The 12,313-nt window shown below is 45.6% G+C and overlaps 1 protein-coding gene across 5 annotated transcripts in view; it reads left to right on the top strand.

Annotated features, from left to right (window-relative positions):
• ABLIM1 (actin binding LIM protein 1) overlaps nt 1-12,313 on the top strand; it is a 341,667-nt gene that overhangs the window by 220,935 nt on the left and 108,419 nt on the right. For all 5 annotated transcript variants that reach the window (XM_054521712.2, NM_001133801.2, XM_054521710.2 and 2 more), the window contains 2 exon segments: nt 4,038-4,164; nt 6,733-6,826. In XM_054521712.2, coding sequence (XP_054377687.2) covers nt 4,038-4,164; nt 6,733-6,826 — 221 coding nt within the window.

The raw sequence follows: 12,313 nt of genomic DNA, 5'->3' as shown, positions 1-12,313 counted from the left end.
AGGCACTGTGCAGGGCATGGAGGAGCTCAATGGCATAGATACCACCTGTGAAGTCAGAGAGCTTCCAGTCTGCAAGGCACTTTGACTAGAATGATTGTGAAAACTAAATGGTACCATGTTTACAAAGCCCTCACATGGTACCTGATTCTAGAAAGCCCTCAGTGCAGAATGATCATAGTGGTGAGGCAGGAAAATAGGGTCTAGAGACTGGGAGCCTAAGGCGAATCTGAAGTTGACTTCTTAGAATTAAATCAGAAGGAAAACTTCAGCATCTGATTGGTCATGGGCCAATCTTTCACTTCAGTCTCTGATTGTTTGCAGGTCAGGTTTCCACTTCAGCCTCTGGCCCTGGGCCAATCCTTCATTTGTATAGGGTGTAACTCCACTTCAGCCTCTGATTGGCCATGGGCCAGTCCTTCATTTATATAGAGTGTAACTCCACTTCAGCCTCTGATTGGCTGCAGGCCAAGCCCTCAAGACTTTCTATCCCCTAACAGTGGTCTTTATTTTCAAATTGTGTCTTTGCTTCTTTCATAGCTCTGGGATGTCTGGGCACTGAGGTGCTTGTAAAGAGCCCAAGACCTAGCTGCTCCTAACCGAGGAAAAAGGGAGTCTATTGAGTGGCTCACATGTACCAAGCATTGTATTATGCAAAACACTTTACAATGCCTGATCGCTTTTCTTCCCGATAGCAGCCTAGACAATGGCTGTTGTCCGCATTTTACAGATGAAGAAATGAGGGTTCGGAGAGAGTAACTTGCCCAAGTCTTCCTGACACCAGTGCCCATGCTGCTCCTGCCTTCCCCACACCATCACCTCCCTGGACCTCACTTTTGGTGCAGCGAGGAGACTGCAAACAGCTCTGTCAACCTCCCTGAGCCCATCCATTGTCATGTGTAGAAATGAAAAGCCATCTCTGAAAGTTGATTTTCTCCTTTAAAAATTCTATTCAACAGCATCTTCCTTATTATTTAAATCTTTGCTGCCACCTAGTGGGAATTACGTAAATAGAAGAATAAAGAAAAATTTCAGTTAGACTTGGATTAAAAAATTGTCCATTTCATCCTGGAAAAGGCAAAACTATGTAGACGTGAAAAGATCAGTGGTTTCCAGGAGTTAGGAGGAGGGAGGGATGAATAGGTGGGGTACAGAGCGTTTTTAGGGTAGTGACACTACTCTGTATGATACTATAATAGTGGGTACATGTCATTATACCTTTGTCCAAACTCAGAATGTCCAACATCAGGACTGAACCCTAATGTAAGCTGTGGACTCTGGGCTGTTATGATGTGTCGATGTCAGTTCATCAATTATAACAATGGTTCCACTCTGGTAGGGGATGTTGCTAATGGGGGAGGCTGTGCACGGGTGGGGACTGGGGTTGTATCGGAAATCTCTGTACCTTCTGCTCAATTTTGCTGTGAACCTACACCTGCTCTAAAAATAGTCTTTTTTTAAAAAACTATCAATTTTCTTACATCCATACTGTGCTCCTAACCTTTAAAAATTATATTTTTAAACAAATATCGTGGGCTTCCATTTTTATCTTTATAGTAAACTACCAGATGTGAGATTCCTTTTATAAAAATTTTGGTCAGATGTTGGAATTCATATAAACCCCAGCTTTTAAAAAAATGTTTAATCTTTTATGACCATCTAATACACACTCATATGTGTACTAGATAATGGGCTATATGTTAAGAAATTCTAATTTGCAATATTCAGAACTTATATTTTTAAATTTTATAAATAGTCAAATTTTTTACATTATCATGGTTTAAAAATTCAAACAACACAGAGGATGTGAAGTTAAACAGTAAAGTCCTCCTCCAGAGAGGGAAGTTTCTTAAGAATTTTTAATGTTTTCCCCCAGAAATGTTCTATTCTGGGACTAGGACACACACACCATTTTCTTTACTACTTTTTTATGAATGAGCTTATGCTATGCTTACTGTTCTATGGCCTGCTTTTTTTACTTGATCTATTTTGAACATCTTTCCATGCCAGAGCACAAATCTGCCTCGTTCTTTTGAACAGCACATAGTATTCCATTATCAACTATACTATAATTTATTTAACTGGCCCTTCACTGATGTCCAAATAGCCTATTTCCAGTTTTTGTTATTAGAGAAATGCTGTAGGGAATATATACATGCACATATGTGCTTTTGCAAATATATTTGTAGAATAAAATCTTAGACATAAAATAGTTACTGGATCTCAAGGTTATGTGAACACCCACTGTCCAAGATCACCAGAAATACACCTGTCATTAAGAAAAAAAAAAAAAAAAAAGAGCGGGTCAAACTAGCTGCAGCAAGAGGGAAGCCAGAGGAACTGTGAGTCCACTCTGGGTACAGTTTGGAGGAGTTTTCACAGCATTTGGGCTTGTGCTGGGTAATTTTATTTATTTATTTATTTAATTTATTTATTGAGACGGAGCTTCATTCTTGTTGCCCAGGCTGGAGTGCAATGGCATGATCTCAGCTCACTGCAACCTCTGCCTCCCAGCTTCAAGCAATTCTCCTGCCTCAGCCTCCCGAGTAGCTGGGATTACAGGCGTACACCACCATGCCCAGCTAATTTTTTGTATTTAGTAGAGACAGGGTTTCACCACATTAGTCCAGCTGGTCTTGAACTCACGACCTCAGGTGATCCATCCGCCTCGGCCTCCCAAAGTTCTGGGATTACAGGTGTGTGCCACCGCACCCAGCCCACGTGCTAGGTAATTTTAAAGAGGATTCAAAGGAGCAGAAGCAGTTCTAGGTTAAGTGTTGTCAAGAAGCAGGACCAGGTCAGTGATTGGGTCCCAAGTTTTTCTGGATGGTCAGAGAATTAAAGTTGGGCTAGAAGCGTCATTAGGAAAAAGCAGTGGCAGTCACGGATGTGGTCAGAAGAGGGGGTTGTTTCATCACTTTGTGTACCAAGTGGACTCTGTCTTGGTCCAAACCTGGCCACTAAGTGGCCTTGCCAGGACATGGCTTTATTCTGTGTGTGTTCTGTCTGATCAGCTGGGAACACCGTGGCCAATCTGACACGTGCTTGCTTTCATTCTCTCAGTTACATTGATTTGGAATGTCGGTAGATGTTGAAGTTGCTTTCCAGAAAGGTTGCACCAATTTACAGTCTTCTGGGTTCTTTTAAATACCCAACTTCCCTAACAGAATGAAGCAATCAATAATCAGATTAATTATGGCAATTGTAATAACAGCAAATGTTTCTAGTTACTTCCAATATGCCATCTACTGCTAAATCTATTAAATGCACTGAATCGTCATCAGAGGCCTGAGACCAGGTGCTGATAACATTCCCACTTCCCTAAGAAGAAACCCAGGCTTCAAAAGGGTGTAACTTGCCTTGATCATATAGGTAGCCAACGAGGAGTTAGCTGGGGTTCAGCACTGGGATGTCTCATTCCAGGCCCACACTCTACCATGAAGAAATAATTTCTCCTTTATTATCCTTCCAGGGGCCTGCCAAGAAGAATTGAGAGCTAAGGAATTAAGAGCCATTTAATCGATGATCACAAATCTTTGAAAGGCTGGTTTGGGTTGATAAAGAAGTAGGGTCCCATTTACAAAAATGAGATTTACGGGCAGCCTTCCAGGAGTAATCACGTATATAGTGTTAGGCGAGGCATCAGCATGAAGTGCTGAGTTGTTCACAGTGCCCTCAATTAATAAATGCCTATGTGCACTTTCTTAAAATCACAGCCAAGACACGATAATTAAATATTCTCTGGGTAATCTGTAGCTCAGAGGGTGCATTAAAAAACCCCCAAGTAAGCAGATGGGTGAAGGTCACCCAACCCGTTAGATCCATGGAGGTTCATGAAGCTTCCGTGCTGTGTCCTTCTGAGGACGCAGCCTGTGAACCTTCACCGAGAAAGATTTTGTGCATGGAAAGAAACTGACCTGAGATGGTGCTTGAGTAAATATTGATTGTGTGATGGGCACACAGTGGGGTTGAAATTGGGCTGCCTGCTTGGATTTAGCAAAGGAAATGTGTAGTAATCACTGGCGGCTGCTCTTTTTCAGATTGTGCCGGCTGCGGAAGAGATATCAAGAATGGGCAGGCACTGCTGGCACTGGATAAGCAGTGGCACTTGGGGTGCTTTAAATGCAAGTCCTGCGGGAAGGTCCTCACCGGGGAGTACATCAGCAAGTAAGGCTGGGTGCGGGCACGTGTTCCTTTCAGTGGGCACCGGGCGTTGTGTTTCTTCTGCAGGTCCTGGTCTCAGGGGCCCCATCCCATCAATGGTGCTGAAATTGTTCACATCCTGCCATCAGAATGAACTTGTTGCTATAAAACTTTTGAAAAGAATTGTATTCTTCTGCTTTGGCTACTATAAACCTAATGATATGTTAATCATTGCCTAATTTAACAATTAATGAAGCTGACAATGTTACACTGTATGTCATTACCAATTAAGCATTTAATAATTTCCCTGTTGCAGTTCATTCTCCTATGAGGAACCAGTAAGACTTTGTCCTCCTTCCAGGAATGGAGTACATTTATAGAGGCCCCCCAAAAACACACAAAGCCTAGGTCGTGGGCCCTTTAGGACTGTGCACAAAACAGCCTGCCAGGAAATGGGCTCATGTTCAATAATAGTGGATAATAACTACAGTTAAGGAAGTGAGGCTTTTTTTTTAAAATGTAGCCTGGCAATGAGGGGAAATTTTCCACTGTATACCTTTTTATGCCTTAAAAAAAATTTTCCTGCTGGGCGCAGTGGCTCACACCTATAATCTCAACACTTGGGTGGGAGGCCAAGATGGGAGGATCACTTGAGCTCAGGAGTTCGAGACCAGCCTGAGCAACATAGCGAGACCTCATCTCTACTAATATAAATAAATAAATAAATTAATTAAATAAATAAATAAATAAATAAATAAATAAATAAATAAGCAAGCCAGGTGTGGTGGCACATGCCTGTAGTCCCAGCTACTTGGGAGTCTGAGGTGGGAGGATCACTTGAGCCCAGGAGATCAAGGCTGCAGTGAACTATTATCGCACCACTGCACTCCAGCCAGGGCAACTGAGTGAGACCTTGTCTCAAAAATAAATACATTCATTCATTCATTTCCCCAACCACATGAAATCACCTATTCGAAAATATTAATGAATGTAGTTTAAAAATATAGTGAAACAAACAAACAAATAAAATGTTGCTTGGGCCCCACCCGCTTGAAATCTAATTCTACAGGCCCAGGGTAAGGCTGAAACACCTGCATTGGAAGGGCAAGAAGGCTGGGTGTAGTGGCTCATGCCTGGATTCCCAGTACTTTGGGAGGTGAGGCAGTCGGATCACCTGAGGTCGAGAGTTTGAGACCAGCCTGGCCAATATGGTGAAACCTCATCTCTACTAAAAATACAAAAACTGAGCCAGCCGTGGTGGTGGGTGCCTGCAACCCCAGCTACTTGGGAGGCTGAGGCAGGAGAATTGCTTGAACCTGGGAGGTGGAGGTTGCAGTGAGCCCAGATCGCACCACTGCACTCCAGTCTGGCGACAGAGCAAGACTCCATCTAAAAAAAAAAAAAAAAAGAAAAGGCAAGAAGCTCTTCAGGTGACCATGATGGACAAAATAAGACAGGTGCCTGGCTTCTAACAGAACACTGCAAGCTATGCGGGGGTGGGTAACTTGGCAGTCTAGGGTGGCACTCTATAGCTTTTCCATGCAATCACACACAGGATGTAATATTTTTCCTGTGCTCCAAGGTAAATGGTGGAGGTTGCCTGAGCTGGAGGAGGCAGCCCTGGGCCCTGGAGGCCTCCTGAGAGCTGAGGAGGTGGTGTCTGGAGGCTGTTCAGAGGCTGTAGGCTGGCATATGGGCCCCTTGTTGGGGGATGAATGCTGAGCCCACATCTGATGGGCTCAGTGTCCTTTTTTTTTTGAGATGGGGTCTTGTGCTGTCACCCAGGCTGGAATGCAATGGTGCGATCTTGGCTCACTGAAACCTCCGCCTCCTGGGTTCAAGCAATTCTCCTGCCTCAGCCTTCTGGGTAGCTGGGACTTACAGCTACGCCCCACCACACTTGGCTAATTTTTGTATTTTTTTTTAAGTAGAAACAGGGCTTCCCCATATTGGCCAGACTGGTCTCAAACTCCTGACCTCAGCTGATCCCAAAGTGCCTTGGCCTCCCAAAGTGTTGGGACTACAGGCATGAGCCACTGTGCTGGGCCTCAGTGTCATATTAATAACTATATGTATTATATACATTAACAATATTTTATAGCTTTGCCTTTATTGTGGTTTTAATGAAACTGTCTCTAGTGTTTTGCCTTCAGGTGTGATATTGCCTATTGATTTGCCAGTATCTTCTTCAGGTTCATTAATACTATTCTTTCTCTGGTTTATTAATTATTGTTACGTGGGCTCAGTGGGCTCAGTGCTCCTATGTGCCCAGGGGGCCTGTAGAGAGAGAATGCTGCCAGGCTTTCTGCTAGTTAGCTCTGAGACAGTAAAAAATCGGCAAGGGTGACCATATGGCGACATGGCTGTTTCGCCTGTGTGGCACCGAGAGCCGCAGAGCGCTCTCTGGATCGTTTCATTTGTGGTTTTGATCCTGTCTGGCCGGGTCTGACTGGATTGCCAGGCATGTGAACACTGGGTGGGGGAGAAATATGTCCTGTCCTTCTGTGGAAAGGCCTTGGAGAAATGTAGTTTTGGTGTCTTCTCCAGCCCCTGGCCGCCTCCTCAGGAGCCGAACACGTTTTTGTCTTGCAGGGATGGTGCCCCGTACTGTGAAAAGGACTACCAGGGACTCTTTGGGGTGAAATGTGAGGCATGTCACCAGTTTATCACAGGGAAAGTCCTGGAGGTAAGTAGCAGACGGCTCCCTCACAGCTACCGCCATCTTCCTCAGCGGCCCTCAGAAACACACAAGAGGGGACCCTTTCCCACCTCCTCCATCTTTTTTTCACCTGTGGAGAAAGAAAGTCGCAGGTGACTGTTTTTGAGAATTAAGGTGCTGCACTCTCCTCAAAGGCTCATGTGGAAACTAGAATGATGGAGAATTTGCAAAGGAAAAAAAAAGAATGATAAAGGTTCTGATGGGAGTTATGTAGGACAGGCTATATTAGATCATTTTCATTTTTAGAAGTTAGACAAGAGTAAATGAAGAGGGTGTGAAATCGTGTGTGTATACATCCATGTGTGCGTGTGTGCCTATGTGTATGCGTGCATCTGTGGGCGTGTGCAGATTCAGGGAGCAGAGGCTCAGAATGGAAGCTAAGAAAGGAAGGGTGGGGGAAAGGTAGAGGCATTGGCTTCCCCAATCTTCAAAAACCACATCCTGTGTGACCCAGAGCACCCTGTGGCCAGGGCTGAGCTGAAGCCTGTCAAGTTCAGGTGCGACCGCCTCCAGCTAGGGAGCTTTCTTCCTGCTTTCTCAGCAGCTGCCACACAGGCTTCTGCCTCTGGGCTGAGCCAGTTCCTCTGGGGTGAGACACAGAATTCTGGGGCCAGAGTTCAGAAGGAGTCGCTACCCTACTTCTCCCAGGCCTGTGGGGTGTCAGCCAGGTCCAAGGAAAAAGTAAGACTGCCTCATCTGTGGCCCACCTGCCAGCGCAGAGAGTATGGCCCGAGCAGAGGTGGGTCAGGAAGCCCCACAACTAGGGGGATGACTACAGGTCCTGCAGCTTGTCACCTTGCTTAGTCAGGCACCAGGCTGCTAAATCCACGGAGCCATGTTCCACCTTCCCAGCAGGGCACGTTTCAGAGACACAGACACAGATCTGAGGCCCCCCTGCCACCACGGTGTTTCTGGGCTGCGCTGTCTTTTCCACGGGGTTTCACAGCAAAGGTCCAGTGTAGCCCCCTAAATCCCACTGTAAGCCCTTTCCATGAAGCACAGTGGGGCCAGCATTGGCTGTGTGCTGGGACCTGGGCAGCTGATTGCATTTGGGAGAGAAGGGTGTGGTTGTAGTCAAATGCAGTTGCCTCTTAGCCCGAGGAAGAGGGTTCTGGGAAGAGGGAGCAACACCTGCAGAGACTCAGAGGTGAGGAAAAGCACAGGATACATAAGAAACGTAAGTTGGGCGGGAGCACTAATGTGACAGATGATGCTGGAGAAGTGGGCAGGGTCCCAAGAGTCACATTCTGGAGTTTGAGTGTTACCCTAAAAGCGATGGGAAGCCATTGAACTGCTTGTAGCTGGAGTGTCATGTGATTAGACCAGGTTGTTGTGTAAAGCATGTATGAGAGTTCTCAAATCTATGTACACACATGTTCACAGCAGCACTATTCACATCAGCTGAAAGGCAGAAACAACCCAATGTCCATCAGCAGGTGAATGGATAACAACATGTGGTGTATCCATCTAGTGGAATATTATCCAGCCTTGAAGCAGTGCTGCCGACCACAGGATGAGCCTTTAAGTAAAAGAAACCAGCCACAAAAGGCCACATATTGTATGATGCCATTTATATAAAATATCTAGAATAGGTAAATCCATACAGATAGAAAGCAGACTGGTAGTTGCCAACGGCTGGGGGAAGGGGAAATAGGAAATTACTGCTTTACGGATACAGGATTTCCTTTTGGGGTGATGAAAATATTTTGGAATTAGAGGAGGTGGTTGCATAGCATTGTGAATGAATGTACTAAGTGCCACTGAATTGTTCACTTTAAAATGTTCAATTTTATAGTACATGCATTTCAGCTCAGATGTTTTTTAAATGGCTGGGAAGGGAGTTGGGGTGGAGACAGGCCAGCTAGGAGGCTACTACAGAACTCTGGGCACAAAGCGATGGTGGTGCTGGCTGGAGTGGAGCCTGAGAAATGGGCCCCCACCCTCCGCACACACAGGAAGTGTGGAAAGAGTTCTCTCATAGCCTTTCCAATAAAGCTTTAATTATTGACCCAAGGACACTTCAAAACTAGTATCTTGACCAAGGAGAAAGAAGCATATCCCCAGGAAGGCTGTTGGAGAAAGTGGATGGGACCCACCTGATAGGGAGCTTGGAGTCCGAGCAGTCCCATCACAGCGCTCAGAGTGTGATGCACAGGAGGTTGGTGCCTCCCCTCCTGGCCCTGAGTCCATCCCTCATCCCTCACCGAGAGCTCTTCTCAGAAGTGCCCTGATTGGGGCCTGACACCATTTCCCTTGGGGTTCCTGAGTTTGATCTCTTGTGGAGGACTGAAATAAACCTGTTGAGTTGGGAGCAACTTGGAAATTTCCTTCTCCTCCTCCTTCTTCTTACTTTTTCTTTTTCTTTCTTCTTCTTCTTCCTCCTTCTTCCTCCTTCCTCCTCCTCCTCATCCTCCTCCTTCTTCTTCTCCTCCTCCCTTCTCTTCCCTCCTCCTCCCTCCTCCCTTCTCCCTTCTCCTTCCTCCTTTCTTCCAACTTCTTTCTTCTTTCTTCCTTCTTCTTCGTCATCTTCTTCTTCTTTTCTTTTCTTCTTTCTTTCTTTCTTTTTTTTTTTTTTTTTTTTTTTTTTTTTAGAGACAGGGTTTTTCTCTGTTGCCCAGGCTGGAGTGCAGTGGTACAATCATACCTCACTGCAACTTTGAACTCCTGGGCTCAAGCTATCCTCCTGCACAGCCCCCTGAGTAGCTGGGACTACAGGTGCATGCCATCACACCCAACTAATTTTGTTATTTTTTGTAAAGAATGGGAGTCTCACTCTATTGTCCAGGCTGGTCTCTAACTCCTGGCCTCAGGCAATCCTCCCGCCTCAGCCTCCCAAAGTGCTGAGATTACAGGCATGAGCAACCAAGCCTGGCCCTCATAAAAAGAAACAATAGAACATCAGAGTGATTTCCCAGATGTCCAGCTATACAAAGAGAGGCGAGAAAACACTGAACGTGGTCCCCACATTTGTGACAGCCATGTTTGCAGTCTTCTTAGTCCACATGTGGAGCTGTGCTCCCCCAAAACATGTTGGGGAGGGAAAAGGGCTCTGTGTGTGTGTGTGTCTGAGTGTGTGAGTGTGTATGTGTGTGTGTGTGTGTTGATTCCCTTCAGATTTAGCTCAACAACTGTGGGGAAGAAAATCTAAAATAAAGCCAGATCCAAGAACATGCTGTTTGGAAGAAACATCTGCTTACTCTGTTTTCTGCTTCAAGACCTGAGTCATTTGGCATCCACTGTGGCTGCAGAGGCCTCTTCTCAAATTGGCTTCAGGTTTCTGCGAAGGCCATTTTGTGAGGCTTAAGACTTGGAGACTTTCCATGCGGGGCTTTCAGAGTTGAGACGTCTGGGAGTAGTTTGCACCATGTTCAGCCTCAGATTCAGAATCCACCCAGCAGACGTAGTCCGCAGATGGGTGTGTGAGCTAGAAAAATGTCCTGCAGGGTTATCACACTGACATGTGACAGCTTGTGAGTCGGTTTGGCTTGGTTACCAACACAAAGCAGGACGGTCTCCACACACTCCTCCCTCAGCCTCTCATGCTTGGGTCTTGGTGGTAGTGAAAGATTATAATGGTGGATTTGTTGTAAATACTGTGAACCTTGGGTTTTGGTGGTTTTTTATATTTATTTTATCCACAGATTAATTTATTTTATCCCTTTACAAATGTATTAGTTTTCTGTGTCAGCTATAGCAGTGGTGGCTTAAAACAACAAGCTTAAACAGTTCTTGAGGTTCTTGAGGTTAGTTCTTAAACTGAGTTCTCTCAGTTCTTGAGGTTAGATGTCTGAAAGCAAGGTGCGGGCAAGGCCATGCTGTCTCTGAAGGCTCTAGGGAAGGGCCTTTCCTCGCCTCTCCCAGTTTCTGATGGATCTGCGTGTTCCTTGGCTTGTGGCAGCCTCCCAATCTCTGGCTTTGTCTTCATATGGCCACCTTTTCCGTGTTGTCTCCTTTTCTCTGTTACAGTTCCCTCTGCCTCTTTCCTGTAAAGCCACTTGTCATTGGATTCACGGCCCATCCAGATAATCCAAGATGACCTCCCCATCTCAAGATCGTTTGCTTAATTACATCTGCAAAGACTCTTCTCCCAAATAAGCTAGCATTCACAGCTTCCAGGGATTTGATATGGAGTCTCTTTTGGTGACGATCAGGTCACCATTCAACCCGCTCGAGTAAGCCTGGGAAATCATGCACATATCATCCCAGCGAGGCCTGCAGACCCTATGTGGTTTTAATTTAACACTCACTGAGCCCTAAGAGGACCCTAAGGCCTCTCTAGGTGTGGTGTCACCAGAGATGCCACCAGACACCTGAAGGACCTTTGAGAAGAGAAAGGTCACTGGACAATGATAGAGAAGAGACACTCCAGGTCTGGCTGTGTCACTCATTCCTGAGTGACTTGGGGCAGGTTGTTTAGCCTCTTGGGCTGTCTTCATTTCCCAGGTAAAGGGCTGGCATGTAACCTCCAGCAGCCCTCGAGTTCTCTCTGTCTCTGTCATTCCTTAATCCTTGTAAGCCCTGAAAATCACATCAGCTTGAACGGGTGGGGAGGCGAGCCTGAGCACCAGCGGCTCAGTGAAAAGGCTCTGGGTGGCAGCCAATCTGAATCTGTACTCACCAGCTGGGGGCCCTTGGGCAAGGCTTGCCACTTCTTTAAGCCTCAGTTTTCTTTACTTTAAGTGCAAGAATTGAAAATATACATGTAATTCCAAGACTTGGGCTGCTAGACCTCCCGGAGTCCCTTCGGCTCTAAGGATCTGAGTTCTAGAATTCTCATGTCTTGGCTGTAAGGGATCAGACAGAGCCAATGGTTCTTTTTTTTCTGGAAACCAGCACGTAGCACTCACCATAGAGCATACACTCAAATTGTAGCTTGATTTCTCATCACTTGCTTTCAGTTTTGTTTTTGACAGCAAGATTCTCTTTTTAGGGAGATCTTGCTATAAATGGTACATCTTCAAATGCTTCTGCTGATTAACTTATAAATTTAGGAGAGTTCTGAAGATATTTACAACCTGCCTCCTAATTAAGAAGTGCAGGGGAAAATTAGCGTGAGATACTCCAGTCTGCTCTCTCCATCTTTTCTCGGAACTTCTCCCCCTTCCTTCTCCCCTCCTCCTCCCCCTTCCCCCACCTCCTTTCTGCCTAACAGCCTAATGGTAACAGGAAGCTGGAAGAGACTTCAGACTTAGATCACTAATGTCATGGAGGAGTGGGGCATCTCTTTGGAATGCATTTCTTCCCATCTTTGGTAGATAGCCCTAGAAGAGCTCTCACTCCAGCAGACATCCTTTCCAGGGTACAGGTGGTTACCTGCTAGCCTCATAAAGAAAAGAAACAGCAACAGCTAGTTTCAAAATGAAGGCAGCTCATGGTGGGTGCAATCAAGTAAGGACTCCCAAATTTATAAGGGGGTTAGTCTCATATCTCCAACCCTAAATTTAAGTAAGACAG

The sequence above is a fragment of the Pongo abelii genome, chromosome 8 (genome assembly GCF_028885655.2).
Source record: "Pongo abelii isolate AG06213 chromosome 8, NHGRI_mPonAbe1-v2.0_pri, whole genome shotgun sequence".
Classification (NCBI taxonomy): Eukaryota; Metazoa; Chordata; class Mammalia; order Primates; family Hominidae; genus Pongo; species Pongo abelii.
Note: the sequence above shows the minus strand (reverse complement) of the source record. Positions and strands in the feature narration are given on the sequence as shown.